Source organism: Ranitomeya imitator, chromosome 1 (genome assembly GCF_032444005.1).
Source record: "Ranitomeya imitator isolate aRanImi1 chromosome 1, aRanImi1.pri, whole genome shotgun sequence".
In the NCBI taxonomy this organism is placed as follows: domain Eukaryota; kingdom Metazoa; phylum Chordata; class Amphibia; order Anura; family Dendrobatidae; genus Ranitomeya; species Ranitomeya imitator.
Genome location: NC_091282.1, coordinates 1171150053 through 1171170502, shown reverse-complemented (window position 1 = coordinate 1171170502; position 20450 = coordinate 1171150053). Strand labels below are relative to the sequence as shown.

General features: G+C 42.9%; 2 protein-coding genes and 1 long non-coding RNA gene across 6 annotated transcripts in view; 2 read left to right on the top strand and 1 right to left on the bottom strand.

The window, feature by feature from the left end:
• KCNIP4 (potassium voltage-gated channel interacting protein 4) overlaps window positions 1-20450 on the bottom strand; it is a 1248191-nt gene that overhangs the window by 293283 nt on the left and 934458 nt on the right. The window lies entirely within an intron of this gene.
• On the top strand, window positions 1238-6637 carry LOC138657551 (microtubule-associated serine/threonine-protein kinase 3-like). Its single transcript, XM_069745319.1, has 8 exons — window positions 1238-1261; window positions 2897-2982; window positions 3673-3881; window positions 4117-4255; window positions 4344-4476; window positions 4661-4826; window positions 4942-5040; window positions 6606-6637. The coding sequence occupies exons 1-8, from the start codon at window positions 1238-1240 to the stop codon at window positions 6635-6637; spliced, it is 888 nt and encodes a 295-aa protein (XP_069601420.1).
• LOC138658332 (uncharacterized) lies at window positions 7862-9499 on the top strand. Its single transcript, XR_011317453.1, has 3 exons — window positions 7862-7923; window positions 8819-8911; window positions 9179-9499. It is a non-coding gene; the product is annotated as an uncharacterized lncRNA (long non-coding RNA).

The following is a 20450-nucleotide window of genomic DNA, read 5'->3' as shown; positions in this document are numbered from 1 at the left end:
CGGTAATCAATACAAGGTCTCAAAGAACCATCCTTCTTGGCCACAAAAAAGAACCCTGCTCCCAATGGTGACGAAAACGGACGAATATGACCCTTCTCCAAGGATTCCTTTATATAACTCCGCATAGCGGCGTGCTCTGGCACAGATAAATTAAACAGACGGCCCTTAGGAAACTTACTACCAGGAGTCAAATTAATAGCACTGTCGCAATCCCTATGAGGAGGTAGGGCACCAGATTTGGGCTCTTCAAATACATCCTGGTAATCTGATAAAAACTCAGGGACTTCAGAAGGAGTGGATGGCGAAATTGACAGCAATGGAACATCACCATGTACCCCCTGACAACCCCAGCTGGACACAGACATAGATTTCCAATCCAACACTGGATTATGGACCTGTAGCCATGGCAACCCCAAAACGACCACATCATGCAGATTATGCAACACAAAAAAGCGAATATCATCCTGATGTGCAGGAGCCATGCACATGGTCAATTGAGTCCAGTACTGAGGCTTATTCTTGACCAAAGGCGTAGCATCAATTCCTCTCAATGGAATAGGATACTGCAAGGGCTCCAAGAAAAAACCACAGCGCCTGGCAAACTCCAAGTCCATCAAATTCAGGGCAGCGCCTGAATCCACAAATGCCATTACAGAATAGGACGACAGAGAGCAAATCAGAGTAACGGACAAAAGAAATTTAGACTGTACCGTACCAATGGTGGCAGACCTAGCGAACCGCTTAGTGCGCTTAGGACAATCGGAGATAGCATGAGTGGATTCTCCACAGTAAAAACACAGCCCATTCCGACGTCTGTGTTCTTGCCGTTCAGCTCTGGTCAAAGTCCTATCACACTGCATAGGCTCAAGCCTATGCTCAGAGAATACCGCCATATGGTGCACAGCTTTGCGCTCACGCATGCGCCGATCGATCTGAATGGCCAAAGACATAGACTCATTCAGACCAGCAGGCGTGGGAAATCCCACCATGGCATCCTTAAGGGCTTCAGAAAGACCCTTTCTGAAAATTGCCGCCAGGGCACATTCATTCCACTGAGTAAGCACAGACCACTTTCTAAACTTCTGACAGTACACCTCCGCTTCATCCTGTCCCTGACACAAAGCCAACAAGATTTTCTCTGCCTGATCCACTGAATTTGGTTCATCATAAAGCAATCCAAGCGCCAGAAAAAACGCATCAACATCACGCAATGCAGGATCTCCTGGCGCAAGGGAAAATGCCCAGTCTTGAGGGTCACCACGTAACAAAGAAATAATGATTTTTACCTGTTGAACGGGGGCCCCAGATGAGCGGGGTTTCAAAGCTAGAAACAGTTTACAATTATTATTGAAATTCAAGAACCTAGATCTATCCCCAGAAAATAAGTCAGGAATAGGAATTCTAGACTCTAACATCGGATTCTGAACCACAAAATCTTGAATGTTTTGTACCCTTGTAGTGAGATGATCCACACAAGAGGACAGACCTTGAATGTCCATATCTACACCTGTGTCCTGAACCACCCAAAGGTCTAGGGGAAAAGAAAGACAAAACACAGTGCAAAGAAAAAAAAATGGTCTCAGAAGTTCTCTTATCCCTCTATTGAGATGCATTAATACTTTGGGCCAGCTGTACTGTTATGACCTGGTGGTTAGGAGCACCCGGAATGACCTGATAATTAAACCTCATACAGGACGAGCTCTGGGATGTGGGAGCTCTGCTGACCGCAAGCCCTAATCCTATCACACACACTAAAAATTGCCGTGGAGCGCTCCTGACCAGACCTAGGCGCCTCGTCACAGCCTACGAACTATCTAGCCCTAGAGATAGAAAATAAAGCCTACCTTGCCTCAGAGAAATTCCCCAAAGGTAAAGGAAGCCCCCCACATATATTGACTGTGAGTAAGATGAAAGTCACAAACGCAGAGATGAAACAGGTTTCAACAAAGGGAGGCCAGACTTACTAAATAGACAGAGGATAGGAAAGGTAACTTTGCGATCAGCACAAAAACCTACAAAAGACCACGCAGAGTGTGCAAAAAAGACCTCCGCACCGACTCACGGTGCGGAGGGGCCACTCTGCATCCCAGAGCTTCCAGCTAGCAAGACAAAATCATGAAAACCAGCTGGACAAGAAAACAGAGAACAAAATAAGACTATAAGGAACTTAGCTTCTGCAGGAGAAGGCAGGTCACCAGAGAGATCCAGGAGCGAACTGAACGAATGCAAAAGCATTGACAGCTGGCATGGAGTAACGATCTGAGAGGAGTTAAATAGAGCAGCCAACCAAAGGATAACCCACGTCACCTGTGTAAGGAACCTCAGAAGCAGCAGCTTCACTCAAAGCCACCAAAGGGAGCCCATAGACAGAACTCGTCGAAGTGCCATTCACGACCACAGGAGGGAGTTCGACAACAGAATTCACAACAGTACACTGTGCATAGGCAGAAAGCTGCTCATAAGTGGTGGTGGCAGGGTTACACAGAGCAATAGGACTACATAGCCAGGCAGTCTTCTAGTGATATCTAGTGCTGGTAAAACACTGATTTTATTGAAACGATAGAACATGGCCTAGTAAGTAATATATCACTGGAATCAGGGTCTCTGCTCCTACATCATGCTGCTCTCAGATTACATAGAAAAAACTTGGTGACAGATTCCTTGTAAGTTCTTCTCTGTGTGATCTCTCTCATTACCCAGCACTGTACAATGATGTATGATGACTGGTGTATGGACGACCCCCTTATATTAGATCCATGAGGGGCGTCCGGCTTCTATCGTCCCCTACATCGGATCAGTGGAAATCAGCTGAGACATAATATAGGAGAAGTTTCTGCATCTGTAATTTTTTTCCTACAGCTTCAATATCTTAATTTCATTTCTTATTCTCTTACAGAGCGTTATCAAATCATTGATCCCGGCGAGAAAACCGCATATGAGCGACTATGAAACTTACAAACTGATCAGCAGCGGACATTATGGGTGAGATTTCTATTAACATAATCCACATTTCTCGGGATTTCCTATAACAATGCTTCTGCCTCTGTGCGCTGAAGTGTTATCATAGGGAAAAGATAGGATTTGTGACAAATCAGTTAAGGAAAGGGATAAATAATATAAATACATTACACTCACCGCTCCTAGACCTCATCTGATCTTATGCTGCCGCCTCCACCACATCCTCCCGATCCAGTGCTCTGTCCTCTTCTTTTTGGGGCTCCATTATGGAGCGGATAATAGTGTTCGGTCACACATGGTCATGTGAGGGGTGACCCGATACTGATGGCAATGACATCTGCTCCCCCACCATGACTATGTGAGTCCGATCACTGGCCTCAGCAGCAGAAGGGACCCCTGGAGCACTTTCAATTTAGACCAATTTTTTATTTGGATTGAATCATATCTACTGGTCGGTTATAGCGAATCTGCCCAAGATGAATTTCGGTTGATTCTCTCATCTATAATGTGACCTGGGTGAGGGTCTGGCAGACGGGGCATTGTGCAGACCTCCCATCATCTATGTAGGGCTATTTCATGGATTTCTAGATGTGGATTTCTAGTGATGGCCGAACTGCTGGTATCAAACATTAGTACAGAAGATCATGTAATGACTTGTATATACAGACTGTTAATAAGGGTTCATTATAAACCATGAATTGTCTTTCTCTCCAGGTCCGTCCACTTAGTTCGCCATAAAGACTCTCAACAGATCTTTGCCATGAAGAAAATGGCAAAGTGGAACCTGGATAATCCACAGAACGTGGAATGGGCCTATCTGGAGAGAGACATTCAAACATTTGCAGATTGTCCCTTTGTGGTCTCCATGCTCTGCTCCTTCCCAACTAGATCTCACCTGTGTATGGTCATGGAGTATGTAGGAGGTAGGACATGTACATTGTATTATATTCACTCCATGTCTGCTGACATCTTATCACCGCTCATATCATTAAGATTTACATCCCCACAGAGCATTTGTTACAGGTTATATATAACCATGGTGCCCACAAAGTCTTTGATCTGTGTGATCTCCCTGTATGTTTCCACTCACTTTTCATCATATGTCATGGTGATCTGCTGTACAAACCCCTCACCGGTCATATTTCCTTTCTTCTATAGGTGGAGACTGTGGGACCCTTCTAAGCACTAGGGGTACTTTTTCTGTCCCCTTGGCCCGCATGTACTTTGCAGAAGCGCTTCTTGGTGTGGAATACCTGCATAGTTACGGTGTGGTGCACAGAGACCTGAAGCCGGATAAGTAAGTGTCCCCTGTAGTAATTTAAGTTGGATAGTTACCATTTATTATCTCACAGTCTGGGAGGCTAAAACCATCTTCTCTTTCACAGCCTTATGATAACACCTGCTGGACACATTAAGGTCACCGATTTTGGTCTTTCAAAAGTTGGTCTAATGATACCAAAAACCAACAACTTCAAGGAATCAGCAGAAGACATCGCCAGAGAGTACCAGGACCGTGAGGTTGGCATTACCTACAGGCACTTAGCTTGTTATTTAGAAATCTCATCATACTATTGACTTTTTTTCTACATTCTTCATTTCTAGAGAACTTTTCCACTGATATTTTATCTTCTGTCATTCTGTTTTTTAACTTGTCATAATATCGTTTCATCGGTTTTCACCTCTATATTCTGTTGGTTTGCAGTTCTGTGGCACCCCGTGTTACATAGCCCCAGAGGTCATCCTGAAAGAAGGCTATGGAAGACCTATTGACTGGTGGGCAATGGGGATCATCCTACATGAATTTCTGCTGGGAAGTATACCATTTGATGGTGATACTGTAAATGAGGTTTTTAAAACGGTTCTCTATGGTGAGTAGAATACTCCGATCATTGCATTGATTGGTTACATTGCTTTAGTTATTTATTTTGCTTTTTCTTACAGTGCAATAATGATTTTTCTTTTCTGTATTTTTCTATGTAACAGGAGACATAGTTTGGGAATGTGACCGCGCTCCTCCCTTGGATGCTCAGAACCTCATCACTGAGCTGCTCAGAAAAAATCCTGTGCATAGACTTGGAACAGGTAACATATACAGTGGGGCAAAAAAGTATTTAGTCAGTCAGCAATAGTGCAAGTTCCACAACTTAAAAAGATGAGAGGCGTCTGTAATTTACATCATAGGTAGACCTCAACTATGGGAGACAAACTGAGAAAAAAAAATCCAGAAAATCACATTGTCTGTTTTTTTAACATTTTATTTGCATATTATGGTGGAAAATAAGTATTTGGTCAGAAACAAACAATCAAGATTTCTGGCTCTCACAGACCAGTAACTTCTTCTTTAAGAGTCTCCTCTTTCCTCCACTCATTACCTGTAGTAACGGCAACTATTTAAACTTGTTATCAGTATAAAAAGACACCTGTGCACACCCTCAAACAGTCTGACTCCAAACTCCACTATGGTGAAGACCAAAGAGCTGTCAAAGGACACCAGAAACAAAATTGTAGCCCTGCACCAGGCTGGGAAGACTGAATCTGCAATAGCCAACCAGCTTGGAGTGAAGAAATCAACAGTGGGAGCAATAATTAGAAAATGGAAGACATACAAGACCACTGATAATCTCCCTCGATCTGGGGCTCCACGCAAAATCCCACCCCGTGGGGTCAGAATGATCACAAGAATGGTGAGCAAAAATCCCAGAACCAAGCGGGGGGACCTAGTGAATGAACTGCAGAGAGCTGGGACCAATGTAACAAGGCCTACCATAAGTAACACACTATGCCACCATGGACTCAGATCCTGCAGTGCCAGACGTGTCCCACTGCTTAAGCCAGTACATGTCCGGGCCCGTCTGAAGTTTGCTAGAGAGCATTTGGATGATCCAGAGGAGTTTTGGGAGAATGTCCTATGGTCTGATGAAACCAAACTGGAACTGTTTGGTAGAAACACAACTTGTCGTGTTTGGAGGAAAAAGAATACTGAGTTGCATGCATCAAACACCATACCTACTGTAAAGCATGGTGGTGGAAACATCATGCTTTGGGGCTGTTTCTCTGCAAAGGGGCCAGGACGACTGATCCGGGTACATGAAAGAATGGATGGGGCCATGTATCGTGAGATTTTGAGTGCAAACCTCCTTCCATCAGCAAGGGCATTGAAGATGAAACGTGGCTGGGTCTTTCAACATGACAATGATCCAAAGCACACCGCCAGGGCAACGAAGGAGTGGCTTCTTAAGAAGCATTTCAAGGTCCTGGAGTGGCCTAGCCAGTCTCCAGATCTCAACCCTATAGAAAACCTTTGGAGGGAGTTGAAAGTCCGTGTTGCCAAGCGAAAAGCCAAAAACATCACTGCTCTAGAGGAGATCTGCATGGAGGAATGGGCCAACATACCAACAACAGTGTGTGGCAACCTTGTTAAGACTTACAGAAAACGTTTGACCTCTGTCATTGCCAACAAAGGATATATTACAAAGTATTGAGAGGAAATTTTATTTCTGACCAAATACTTATTTTCCACCATAATATGCAAATAAAATGTTAAAAAAACAGACAATGTGATTTTCTGGATTTTTTTTTCTCAGTTTGTCTCCCATAGTTGAGGTCTACCTATGATGTAAATTACAGACGCCTCTCATCTTTTTAAGTGGTGGAACTTGCACTATTGCTGACTGACTAAATACTTTTTTGCCCCACTGTATAATAGTATTAGTATCCCCTTATTACACCAAGGACATATCGTTCATGTCTATGAGGATTAGCACTTTTCTATCTGCTCGTCCATTTCTTGATCTCCATACTAAGACTTTCAGTCATTTTCCTTCATGTCGGCTCAGTTATATCATTAGTTCAGATTACTATATACTGCTCAGATACGGAGCAGTCGCTGACAATATCTGCATCACTTTTGTTTTCTTTTTCCAGGAGGAGCATTTCAGATCAAGGATCATCCATTCCTGAGTGACTTAGACTTTAACAATCTTCTAAGTCAGAAGCCAGAGTATGTCCCTCAGCTTTTATCAGATATGGACACCAGCTGCTTTATCAGTAAGTAGAATGAGACGGCATTTAGACTACGTTTCTGTTTGTCTCGTTTTCCTTAATATGTGACAATTGGTTCTCTATAATATTAGCGATAAATGGCGACTGTGTTACATGGACAACCTCTAAAAACACTTTATTACCTATATCTTGTAGATCATTCTGATATAAACAAACATCTGGTCTCAGAGGATGACGAGGGAACAAGTGAGAATAATGATGGCTTTGACTTCCAAAATTATACATCATGTTCTGAAAAGCTTTGTAAAGTAAGTATGTGATTAATAACTCCAAAATATGTTAAAAAACATACCTCTAAAGTACAAAAACTAATTTTATATTTTATTGTCCTGATTTAGCTCTGTACCACTACTACGAGTATGGTGAACGTTGAGGATCCCAAGTCCCCTCCAGAGTGTACCGCAGCATCCATCACTGACATCTCAGAAATGTGAGTAGATTATTTGGTCATTACTGGGAGCTCCAGGCTGATATATGTGCACAACACAAATATAGGACAGAAATACCATAATATCACATGCAGCATCCACTGCCCCATGGTTAGCGGTCATTGTGCTTCGGCTTTAGAAACTGCTGGTGAGAACAGCCCATGATTGTGGTCGCGCATGTATGTTTTGTGCTCCCCCCAACCTGTAGGAGAGATGTAGTATAACATGCCAGATATTATTGGTTGTTTTCCGCTTCGCTCTATAAAAGTTAGTTTTGAGCAGACGATCTTCCCCCCTATGACAGTCATATGTCCTATTAGGCTTTATAGTCGGTGTTTTTATAGTGAGACATCCCCTGTTATACTGATTACTTGTGATTTACACGTGTTTCTTCTTCCAAACAGGAAAGAATCTGTCCCTGTATCTGATAGAGACGATGCTATTACCATCTTACCATCCTTGCCTTCACTATCAGGTATGTCTATGTCTACAGCATCAAGAATGTGAATGTTGACTTCAAGGCTCAAATATTTCCACACAGTTTTTCACTTATTGGTCTCCTATGTTATCCATGTTATTTCATGGATCCAAATTATTTTGATCATGGACCCATACCCATGTGTATCTTCATTCGCACACACAGTTGAAACCATGGGGCCCCTGTAAATCCTATTTGGAAGCCGCTGAGGACCTGGACCCAACAGAGAATCATCCGGTGTACTGGTGCTCCAGTCCGACCCTGACTAGAGATGAGCGAACCCAAACTTAAAAGTTCAGGATTCTCCCGAAAGTCAGTTGCAATGTTTGAAGTTCTGGGGGAATTCCGGAGAGAGAGAGAGATCATTTTCCAGCTGAAAATTTTGGGTCCCTATTGCTTTCAATGGGGTTTGGGTTCTACTACAGTTCTGGTACCCAAACTCAACTTTGGAATAAAGTTCAGATCGGGTACCAGAAAACGAACTTCCACAGCTGTGCTCATCCCCAATCAAGACTACATGGGACAGGACTAGAACTATTCTATAATAATAATCTTTATTTTTATATATAGCACTAACATATTCCACAGCGCTTTACAGTTTGCACACATTATCATCGCTGTCCCCGATGAGGCTCACAATATAGATTCCCTATCAGTATGTCTTTGGAATGTGGGAGGAAACCGGAGTACCAGGGGAAACCCACGCAAACACAGGGAGAACATACCAACTCCTTGCAGATGTTGTCTTTGATGGGATTAGAACCCAGGACTTCAGCGCTACAAAGCTGCAGTGCTAACCACTGAGCCACCATGCTGGGCCGTGCACAAGAAAGATAGAAAACAGATCCTATAATAATATATTGCTTCAATTTTTTTTTTACTTTCTGATCAGAATGTCAAGCTCAAGACGACAGAAAATCTGTAATTAATCTGAGTTTAGAGCAACAAAACTCAGAAAATGCAAAAAAGGGGAAAAAGAGACGAGGTAAGTTTGAGAATCAGCTACATGTTGTGTGATGTCAATGAGAATCATTCATGTGGAGCAAATGTCTTCTGTCTGTGATAGGATTATCACATGTATGATGGCTGACAATGATCCCTGACCTCTGTGTGATAATATTCCTGTGACCGCACAGTAGTATCATGCCATATCGAGGCCCATCACTTAATAATAATTTTATTTATATAGCGCCAACATATTCCGCAGCACTTTACATTATAACTTACATTATATTTACGTCTCTTCTCATAGGATCCATCTTCCGCCGGATCTTATCATCCTGCCGGCGCGGATTATCCAGGGATGATCGAGTATTTGCTTGTTGCCACTGTTGCCCTAGAACCATCTAAAAGACAGGAGACCTAAGCATCCAGCGCCCTGAAGTCCAGCAGATCCACCATCACTGCTGGACCTGTATAGAAGGACCTTCACCAGCTTCCTGTGGCCTTCTGACTCTTACATCACTACCCGGACATGTTTCGGTAACGCCTCTGTCACCAGGCTCCTCGGTATTCATACTGTTCACCTGACTTGGCCTTTACTGAACACCTGGCATCTGACCACGTCTGTCTTCCTAACATTGATTTAATCTATTGATAATATTCTGTTTACCCCAACCTTCAATTCCATTACTAATTTAAATAAAAGTAAAATCAGTTATTGTTGCTCTGATTCCTCTTCATTTTGAACTCACAAATAATTATTTGAGACATTATTACTAGAAGGAGCTCAGGATGGAGGTCATTTTACCAAAATGGGGCCATTATACCAGTCAGGGATGATACATGGGGGCTCTGACAATCAGGGGTGAAATAAGAAATGAGGGAGGAGGGTCCTCACTCATCACTTAGTGACTGAGCCCTCTCACCCTATATCATCACTCAGTGTTGGTGTTGGTGGGGGTTTGGGTATCCATCATCTCTGGGCTTCTTACTTTCAGCCTTCGTCAGTGTGGGGGAGGGGCGCTGTCTCACTAATAACAGCATTGCTCATACCTGAGCTGTAAGAGTGGGGGGGGAAGGAAGCCACAAACAAAACTAACACTGATGGGATGTGCCTTAGCAAAAGCAGTACCGCCCTCCCTGGTTGTTCCAGTCAGGGCCAGTTTTAGACAAAGTGGGGCTCTGGGCAAAAGTTTAACTTGGGTCCTAAATGCTCACTTTTTGCCCCATCACACAGAACAACTATCTACGTCAGGTAGAAGGACGAGGAGTAATAGACAACCTACACCAGTAAAAAGAAGAACGACCCCTATGACGATACTCTTTATTAATTTATCAAAAAAAACGGATAATACCAAAAAAATAACAAAAACTTTAAAAAACATCCCAAAAAAGGGGAATATCAGCCCGGGAATCTGGGCAGCGGCCCATAAGGGGTAAAAACTGGATAAATGGTTGTCAGCTTTAAGGATGAAAATTGTGTTTAACACTGTTTTATCCTTTTATGTGTTAGTTTTCAGCATTTGCTGGGCCAAATATTTTGCATATTTTCTCATGGGTAGTCGAATTTTGCCTAAAATTTTTGGTTTTGTGTGTGTTTTTTGGTAAAATCATCTCAAAGGCAAAGCCAAATTTATCACTAGATGTCAGGAAGCTTATTATTCTGAGAGAGAAGTCAGGCATAAGCCAAAACAAGTAGCTATTGAATTCAGCTGCTCTTAGAGTCAAGTGTCACATATAATAAAAAGGTTATGGTACAGCTCACAAACCTAGGAGTTGACAACCATTGAAAACTTCCTCCAAAGTTGATCACATTATTAAGAAAAAGTCAGTATATGATGTAAATAAAAGTATTATACAGATTTCACACGAAATGAACTAAGAATATGGGCTCAGAGTGAGTTGCCAAACTGTGGTGCGACAACTAAGCAATGGGAGACTCTGGCGGCTGTGAGGGCAGGTGGTCAAGTGGCTGCTAAACAAGTCTTTGAATCCCCAAGACTTGAGTGACAAACCTCTGTATCTATTACTTCCTCCACTGCTTCTTGCTCCACCATCTCCTCCACCTGTGCCCTCAACCTCTCCCTTAGTCAGACACGCGTTTCAACAGTGCAGATTGAATACTCCACACCTCCATATAATAATATATAATATAATAATAATTTTTATTTATATAGCGCCAACATATTCCGCAGCGCTTTACAAATTATAGAGGGGACTTGTACAGACAATAGACATTACAGCATAACAGAAATACAGTTCAAAACAGATACCAGGAGGAGTGAGGGCCCTGCTCGCAAGCTTACAAACTATGGGGAAAAGGGGAGACACTCCATACTGCACATCCAGGACTCACCGCAATCAGGCAGTGTTTAAATTAATATGCCTTCGAGAGCGCAGTCACACAGCTAAAGAGTCGTGGACAGCTATCTAGGCCGAGTTACAGCAATGACTAACTCCACTGAGCCTGGAGCCAGGGAAGGCCGTGTGTGATAATGGTGCAAAACTGGTGGTGGTCCTACACCTGGGCAACCTCACACATGTGCTTTGCATGGCTCACGTCCTCAGCCTGGTGGTACCGCAATTTCTCCGCCACTATCCCAACCTGGATGCGCAGCTGCAGAAAGCACAGTTGCTGTGTGCTCACTTCTGACGATCGCACCCCGCAGGTCATCGCCTTGCATCCCTACAGAGATCTTTTGCAATATCAGTAAACCATTTGATTTGCGATGTTCCAACATGGTGGAATTCCATTACGCACATGTTGTAGCGACAAAACTGGTGCAGCATGTACTTTTGCATAGCCTGGGCCAACACAATATGAATGTGGTACAAATCATCCTTGTGGAGTGGGCACAGATGAAGGACCTCTGCATCATTCTGGAAAGTTTTGAAATGGCTACTAAGATGGTTAGCGCTGACGATGATCTCATCAGCATCACTATTCTGGTCATCTCCTTACCGGAGCAAAGGTTGAATAGTCTGCATGAGGAGGTGGATCCCAAAGGTAGACATGAAAGCAGAGGAGGATGCGGAAGGGATAACAATATCTCAAATATCTGGATTGTGATGGCACAGGCGGGTGCCATGGGAGGGTGGCTTTCAGCGATCGAGGAGGGCTCATGGTACCAGACAAACTGTTAGTGAAGGTGAAGGAGCCATGGAACAAATAGAGGAGGACGAGGAGGAAGAAGTGGACGTGCAATAGTGAGGAGATTAAGAGGAGAGCAGCAGTGTAAGTGGCAAAAGCAATTTCTGTTAGCCGTTTCACACATTTTTAAATCAGCTCATGGCTCAGTAGAACAGAGTACAAGTCTGACATCTGACACGTTGTGAATGACTGGAGAGAATGGTGCAGGAGTATTTGGAGCTCAATACCAATACCATCAGGGTGGGTTTGGACTCTTTTGCATTTTGGTCTTCAAAAAAGGAAGTGGCCGAGTTTAGGCTAAGAGATATCGTCATGCCCGACAGTCAGTGTTCTTTTAGAACATGTCTTCAGCACTGCTAGTGGTGTCTTGATGGATAAGCGCATCTGGCTGTCCCCTGAAAGTGTAGACCACCTAACTTTCATCAAATTGAACAAGTCATGGATCTCCAATGATCTTTACACCCCAGTCACAGACTGGGCAGACTAGTCAATGGTGATGTTTTTAGTGTCATTCATTGATCTCACATTATTGCAGTCTGTGACACCTTTGTCATGGCTTCTTTGCTTGCTGTTACTACCGCTGCTGATACTAGAAACATTTTTCTGAAATGTGGAAACTCCAAGTTGGATCTCCATCTGGTGGGTTGCCTGTGGTGGAAGGTGTGTCAGAGACCTATTATAATATAATATTTCTACTCCATGGAAATTGATGGTGTGTGAAAATTTTTTGAAATGTGGAGACTCCACGTTGGGTCTCCATCTGGTTGATTGCCTGTTATAGAAGATGTGTCAGAGATCTATTATACAGTTTCTATTCTGTGGAAATTGATGCCTTTTTTTTAAATTAGGAGACTCCAACTTGGGTCTCCATCTGGTGGGTTGCCTGTGTAAGTAGGGCCCCCAGACAGGCAGGCCTGCACTTAATTTCAGTTAACTACCTGTGATACTTTCCTTACATTTTTCTACCAATAGTACTGTATCTGAGTTTGGCTGGAAAAAAATAAAAAATGTGGAGGTGTTGCATAAAGGTATCAGGTCTTCCAGCAAAAAAGGCTTACACCGCTCCATTAACCACCAGGTCCTTGTTGAAACTTCAATTCAAAGCTCTAAATGCTGGCCCAGATCCTGATACCTCATGCATAACGCATGGCTGAATGCTGCTGTGCCATTTGCAAATTTGTACTGTGGATCAATTGATGCCACTTTTCGTGATGTCTGCTCCTAATTTTAGCTGTTTGGGAAGCTTTTTGTCACCCCTTAAGGTGTTGTGTATACGTTTGATTTGGCCTTCCATTGAATTTAATGGGGTTTGGGTATGTTCGTCAAAATCTTCGGTGAACATCTAAACATTCAGTGAATTGAACCGATCCTTGAATGGTTCGCTCATCTCTATTGTCGATCTGTCAGATTTTAATTTGTGACTTGATGCGGTGATCGCCCAGTGATGTAAGTCAATGCATTACGTTCGCCACTTCGTCATGGCACAGAATATATGCCTGCCATAACTCTTGCTATTCATAAAAAAAACCTTTATTCATAATTTGGAAAGGAAACACCGTTTCTCAAAGCAGTCTGTATTTAATACTGTGACATAGGGATGCAAGGGCCATAGGGCATTTCCACAGGCCATAAATCTGTTCTGTGCTTGGAATTCATGTCTGCGATCCATCAAATAACCCACTGTAATTACTTGTTTGTAGCAGGGTGGGTCCCAGCTGAATAAGAGTCATAATACCAACAAAAATAAGGTGCTACATAGGTCTCATAAAACATACAGTTTATTGAAACTATTAAAGCCATACGTAAAAGTTTAACATATAAACTAATACAGAGTATCAATAATGGGGGATGACACTAGACCACAAAGTAGAAATACATAAAAAAATGTACAAAAAGTACCTAAACCATAGTATGTCTGCCTACAACTCACTCAACAGATGATGTTTGTCGATTAACAGTCTAGTGTTCCATACCCATCCCCGACACGCGTTTCACTCAAGCTTCGTCAGGGGGCGTGTCTAGAGTATAAGAGTCATGTAGTGATTGTGCTACCGTTGCTTTACTCTTTACTATGAAAATTCTGAAATCACTTTATAGATTATATAATTACATCTATAACAGTGTTCAATGCTTCATCATATTCATAATTTGATGACACACTGCTATATATATATATATATGTAAATATATATATATATATATATATATATATATATATATATATACACAGTGGGGCAAAAAAGTATTTAGTCAGTCAGCAATAGTGCAAGTTCCACCACTTAAAAAGATGAGAGGCGCCTGTAATTTACATCATAGGTAGACCTCAACTATGGGAGACAAACTGAGAAAAAAAAATCCAGAAAATCACATTGTCTGTTTTTTTAACATTTTATTTGCATATTATGGTGGAAAATAAGTATTTGGTTAGAAACAAAATTTCATCTCAATACTTTGTAATATATCCTTTGTTGGCAATGACAGAGGTCAAACGTTTTCTGTAAGTCTTCACAAGGTTGCCACACACTGTTGTTGGTATGTTGGCCCATTCCTCCATGCAGATCTCCTCTAGAGCAGTGATGTTTTTGGCTTTTCGGTTGGCAACACGGACTTTCAACTCCCTCCAAAGGTTTTCTATAGGGTTGAGATCTGGAGACTGGCTAGGCCACTCCAGGACCTTGAAATGCTTCTTACGAAGCCACTCCTTCGTTGCCCTGGCGGTGTGCTTTGGATCATTGTCATGTTGAAAGACCCAGCCACGTTTCATCTTCAATGCCCTTGCTGATGGAAGGAGGTTTGCACTCAAAATCTCACGATACATGGCCCCATTCATTCTTTCATGTACCCGGATCAGTCGTCCTGGCCCCTTTGCAGAGAAACAACCCCAAAGCATGATGTTTCCACCACCATGCTTTACAGTAGGTATGGTGTTTGATGGATGCAACTCAGTATTCTTTTTCCTCCAAACACGACAAGTTGTGTTTCTACCAAACAGTTCCAGTTTGGTTTCATCAGACCATAGGACATTCTCCCAAAACTCCTCTGGATCATCCAAATGCTCTCTAGCAAACTTCAGATGGGCCCGGACATGTACTGGCTTAAGCAGTGGGATACATCTGGCACTGCAGGATCTGAATCCATGGTGGCGTAGTGTGTTACTTATGGTAGGCCTTGTTACATTGGTCCCAGCTCTCTGCAGTTCATTTACTAGGTCCCCCCGCGTGGTTCTGGGATTTTTGCTCACCGTTCTTGTGATCATTCTGACCCCACGGGGTGGGATTTTGCGTGGAGCCCCAGATCGAGGGAGATTATCAGTGGTCTTGTATGTCTTCCATTTTCTAATTATTGCTCCCACTGTTGATTTCTTCACTCCAAGCTGGTTGGCTATTGCAGATTCAGTCTTCCCAGCCTGGTGCAGCGCTACAATTTTGTTTCTGGTGTCCTTTGACAGCTCTTTGGTCTTCACCATAGTGGAGTTTGGAGTCAGACTGTTTGAGGGTGTGCACAGGTGTCTTTTTATACTGATAACAAGTTTAAACAGGTGCCATTACTACAGGTAATAAGTGGAGGAAAGAGGAGACTCTTAAAGAAGAAGTTACAGGTCTGTGAGAGCCAGAAATCTTGATTGTTTGTTTCTGACCAAATACTTATTTTCCACCATAATATGCAAATAAAATGTTAAAAAAACAGACAATGTGATTTTCTGGATTTTTTTTTCTCAGTTTGTCTCCCATAGTTGAGGTCTACCTATGATGTAAATTACAGACGCCTCTCATCTTTTTAAGTGGTGGAACTTGCACTATTGCTGACTGACTAAATACTTTTTTGCCCCACTGTATATACAGTATATATATATGGTGTTCACAATCCTCTTGCTCTTGCAATAGGACAAGCCGGATGGCAAAACAAGTGCTAGTAATATCCCAAAAGTAATAGGAATAAAAAAAAAACAACTTTCAACCACGTCAAAGGAGTTGGAAAAAAAAAGTCTTGAGTGAGGAAAAGAAGGGCTCAATTTTTGCTTTACTAGTAGAGGGACACAGTGAGCATACTGTTGCCTCCATCCTTAACATTTCTAAGTCGGCAGTACATTACAACAAGGTAAAGCAGCAGACATTGGGGACAACAAAGCTACAGACCGGCACGAAAACGGCTCTCCAATGACCGGGCTGATTGTCATCTCATTCCAGTGTCACTCAGAAACCGCAAGATGCCATCAAATGACCTACAAAAGGAATGGCAAATGGCAGCTGGCGTGAAGTGCACACCAAGAACAGTTTGTAACAGGTTCCTAGAGGAAGGGCTCAAGTCATGTAAAGCTAGAAAAAAGCCTTTCATCAATAAGAAGCAAAGGAGAGCTAGGCTGAAGTTTGCCAAAGACGATAAGGATTGGGCCATAGAGGACTAGAGTAAGGTAATCTTCTCTGATGAGTCTAATTTTCAGCTTTGCCCAACACCTGGTCGTCTAATGGTTAGATGGAGACCTGGAGAGGCGTACAGGCCACAGTGTTTTGCACCCACTGTGAAATTTGGTGGAGGATCGGTAATGATCTGGAGATGCTTCAGCAAGGCTGAAATTGGGCAGGTTAATCTTTGCAAAGGACATATGAATCAAGCCGCATACAAGGTTATCCTGGAAAAACAGTTAATTCCTTCTGCACGGGCAATGTTCCCCAGCTCTGAGGACTGGTTTTTCCAGCAAGACAATGCACCATGCCACACAACAAAATAAATCAATGTGTGGATGAAGGACCTCCACATCAAATCCCTGTCATGGCCAGCCCAATCTCCAGACCTGAACCCCACTGAAAACCTCTTGAATGCAATCAAGAGGAACATGGATAGTCACAAGCCATCAAACAAAGAAGAACTGCTTACATATTTGTACCAGGAGTGGCATAAGGTCACCCAAGAGCAGTGTGAAAGACTGGTGGAAAGCATGCCAAAATGCATGAAAGCTGTGAATAAAAATCATGGTTATTCCACAAATTATTTATTTCTGAAATCTTCCTGAGTTAAAACATTAGTATTGCTGTTTCTAAATTATTATGAACTTTGAGCTTTTTTTGCATTATTTGAGGTCTGCAAGCAATGCATTTTTATGTTATTTTAACCATGACCCTGGTATTGTCGAAGGCGCTTTATGGGAAAGAGGGAAATACCTCCTGCTCACACCTTTTCAATCCCTTACCTTTTGTCCCAACACGACCACCCGAACCCCATTTTCCCAATTAAGACAGAGACGGATGTTTCTTTGGAATAATGTAGGCCACAGCAGCCTGTTTATTAAACAAAACAACAGTTAACAATAAATGTAAAAAAGCATACATTTCAAAAACTAGGAGAAGTCCTTGGAGCCCACAAGAATCTGGTGATTTTAACCATACCGTGAACATAACTTAAAAACCATATTTTACTCCCAGCCGTTGTAACCCTGGCTCGGGAGCACCAAAAACCCCACGAGAGGGTTCACTGCTCGCGGTAATAAACGGTAGATCCGACCACCCCTGCCGCAACTCCCCACCACCATTCACCAGATCCTAAACATATTAAACTCCAAAACAGAGGAGCCATATACCGATGGACCCCCCAAACCAATTTCCACCAACTCCAAGGACTCCCCCCAGCCGCCCCGGCCGCAATGACCCAAAAAAAAACAACAAAACCATAAATGAATACTATAACTACCCGCTCACCGCGAGTAATGTAACCCCACAGACCACAAAGTAAAGGGAGGGAGGGAGGGATGCTTCTTGTCAGGTGAGGGGGAACTGACCGGCCCCCGCCCCCTGACACTTCTCTAACCCCTCCAGCCACTAACCCCCACCCCCTAATCTAATTAGCCTCTTCAGCCCCACCCCCTCCTCTCCAACCCATTGTCATGCTGGCCTTCGCTTAGGCCGTGGGGGGGGAGGGGACGGCTCGCTCCGGCCTGTCCTTTTCTCATATTCAGAAAATAAATGCAAAATGTATTGCTTGGAACTTCGGAAACATGTCAGTAGTTTATAGAATAAAAGAAGAATTTATATTTTGCTCAAAAATATACCTATAAAGAGAAAAATCAGACAAACTGGAATTTTTTTGCCAGAGCTGTATATATAATGCAGTATGATACAACTTCAAAGAGAGGAAATGCGGCACTTTGTCGCATAAAAACATGTTTTATTGCAGAATCATTAAAAATGGATGTAGGAGAATGCAGGTGGAAGCGGCAACGTAAAAAAAAACATAGATATATTTGGCAGAGTAAGGCTATATGCACAAGTTGCGGTTTTGCCTGTAAAATTTTCTGTGCGGTTTCTGCATCTCTTGGCAGAAAACGCAGGTCAAAATCTGTGCGCTTTTTATGCGGATTTTGTGCATTTTTACTGCGGATTCTGTGCAGATTTCATGCGCTTTTACCCCTGCGTTTTCCTACAATGGAATGGGTGCAGAAACGCACAAAGAATTGACATGGTCCTTTTTTTAATCCACTGCAGAATCCGTGTGGAATTTTCTACACCATTAGCACAGCATTTTTATTTTCCCATTGATTTACATTGTACTGTAAATCACTTGCGGTTCTTCAGCGTTTCTGTACGGAAAAAACAGTAAGGGTAAGTTCACATATGGCGTTTTTTTCTGCAGCAAAACCTGATCATCTTGGTAGAAAAGAACCTGCGCCAAAAACGCAGGTTTAGGTGCATTTTTGGTGCGTTTTTTTTCATGCGTTTTTTTTTCTCTTTGTGCATGCCAATAAAGTTGAGTGCACACAGAGAAAGAAAAAACAACTTCCTGTAGATAGAATGAATAAATAGGATAGATAGATTGATAGAATAGATAGAATGAATAGATTGCTAGAATAGATAGATTGATAGAATAGACAGATTCATAGAATGGATAGAATAGAATAGATCGATACATTACCTGTGGTATCCACTTCCCCGGCATTTTCCCACGGTCTAGAGGTTACCTCAGGTCAGGCTGTGAGGGAGCGCAGGCTCGGTGACGTCACCGCTAGTTACTGAGCCTGCACCCACTGCGTCTCATTCAGTCCCCAGTAGCTTACAGCCAGGAGCGGTGGCATTAGCATCGTTCCCGGTTGTAAGCTTTATCTCCCACAGATACTGCGTGGGACACTCGATATATTGGACTGCAACTAATGAAGAGCGTGACCACGATGTCACAAAGGTCCTTCGCGGCGCGCAATGCATCCCTGGGAACGGAAGCCGCCACATGCACCGCTGAGAACCGGGAGAACTCCGGGGGCGGTTGGAAGGTAAGTATATCCATATTTTTATTCCTTTTTTTTTACACGAATATGGATCCCAGGGCCTGAAGGAGAGTCTCCTCTCCTCCAGACCCTGGGAACCATGCAGCACTGCTCTCTGCACCATATGCGGTGACTTATACGCAGGAAAATACGGTATATATGACTGCTCAGAGATTTAGTTTTCCTCGCAGCAGCTGGATTATTTGCGATGGTTAGACAGCTTGATTACATGTGGGGATTCCCTAGCAACCAGGCAACCCCCACATGTACTCAGCCTGGCTAGTAGCTGTAGATCATTCAGCTGAGGTGATGAAAACTAAATCTTCGAACACTAACAAATACTCGGAGGTCACCTGAGCGTGCTCAGGAAAACCCGAGCAACGAGTACACTCGCTCATCACTAACTACGACGGATCAGGAAGTATACTTTTGCTTTTTATTTTTATTACAGAAGATCGAGGGCTTCGCTTTGGAATGACAGAACAATAAAAAGATGGTCAAAACTGTGTGGTGTTTTATTTCATTAAAATACTTTTTTCTTACTGTGTGTATGTTTATTTAATCCTTTAATTACTATAGGATTAGTAATGGATAGGTGTCTTATTGACGCCTCTCTATTACTAAGCCGGCTTAATGTCACCTTACAATTCGAAGGTAACATTAACCCCTTATTACCCTGCTTGCCACCACTACAGGGCAAGTTTGAAGAGCCAGGCAAAGCGCCAGAATTGGCGCGTCTAATAGATGCGCCTTTTCTGGGCAGCTGCGGGCCACTGTTTTTAGGCTGGGGGGGGGCCTATATCAATGGCCCCTTACCAGCCTTAGAATACCAGCCCCCAGCTGTGAGCTTTAGCAAGGCTGGTTGTCAAAAATGGGGGGTGACCCAATGTTGTTTTTTAAAATTATTTAAATAATTAAAAAAAAAAAGCATGAGGACACCTCTATTCTTGATAACTAGCCTTGCTGAAGCTGACAGCTAGGGATTGCAGCCCTCAGCTGTGAGTTTTGTCTGGCTGGTTATCAAAATGAGAGGGGAACTCAAGTGGTTTTTTTTTTTAATTTATCTATAGCGCAGGAGCGGCAGGTGAAAACTCCCATCCGCCGCTCCTGCTGTCACTGTAATTAGCATTGGCAAGTGTCAGATGATGGGATCAGTAGTCCCATCAGCTGACACCAGTGATC

What these genes read in the sequence shown, in the direction of transcription:
- LOC138657551 (XM_069745319.1), top strand. Translation starts at nt 1,238, where the DNA reads ATGCCCAGTCTTGAGGGTCACCAC. An exon ending in CCAGTCTTGAGGGTCACCAC is followed by an intron (nt 1,262 to 2,896) that starts GTAACAAAGAAA and finishes ATTCTCTTACAG; the next exon opens with AGCGTTATCAAATCATTGAT. An exon ending in GAGAGTACCAGGACCGTGAG is followed by an intron (nt 4,477 to 4,660) that starts GTTGGCATTACC and finishes GTTGGTTTGCAG; the next exon opens with TTCTGTGGCACCCCGTGTTA.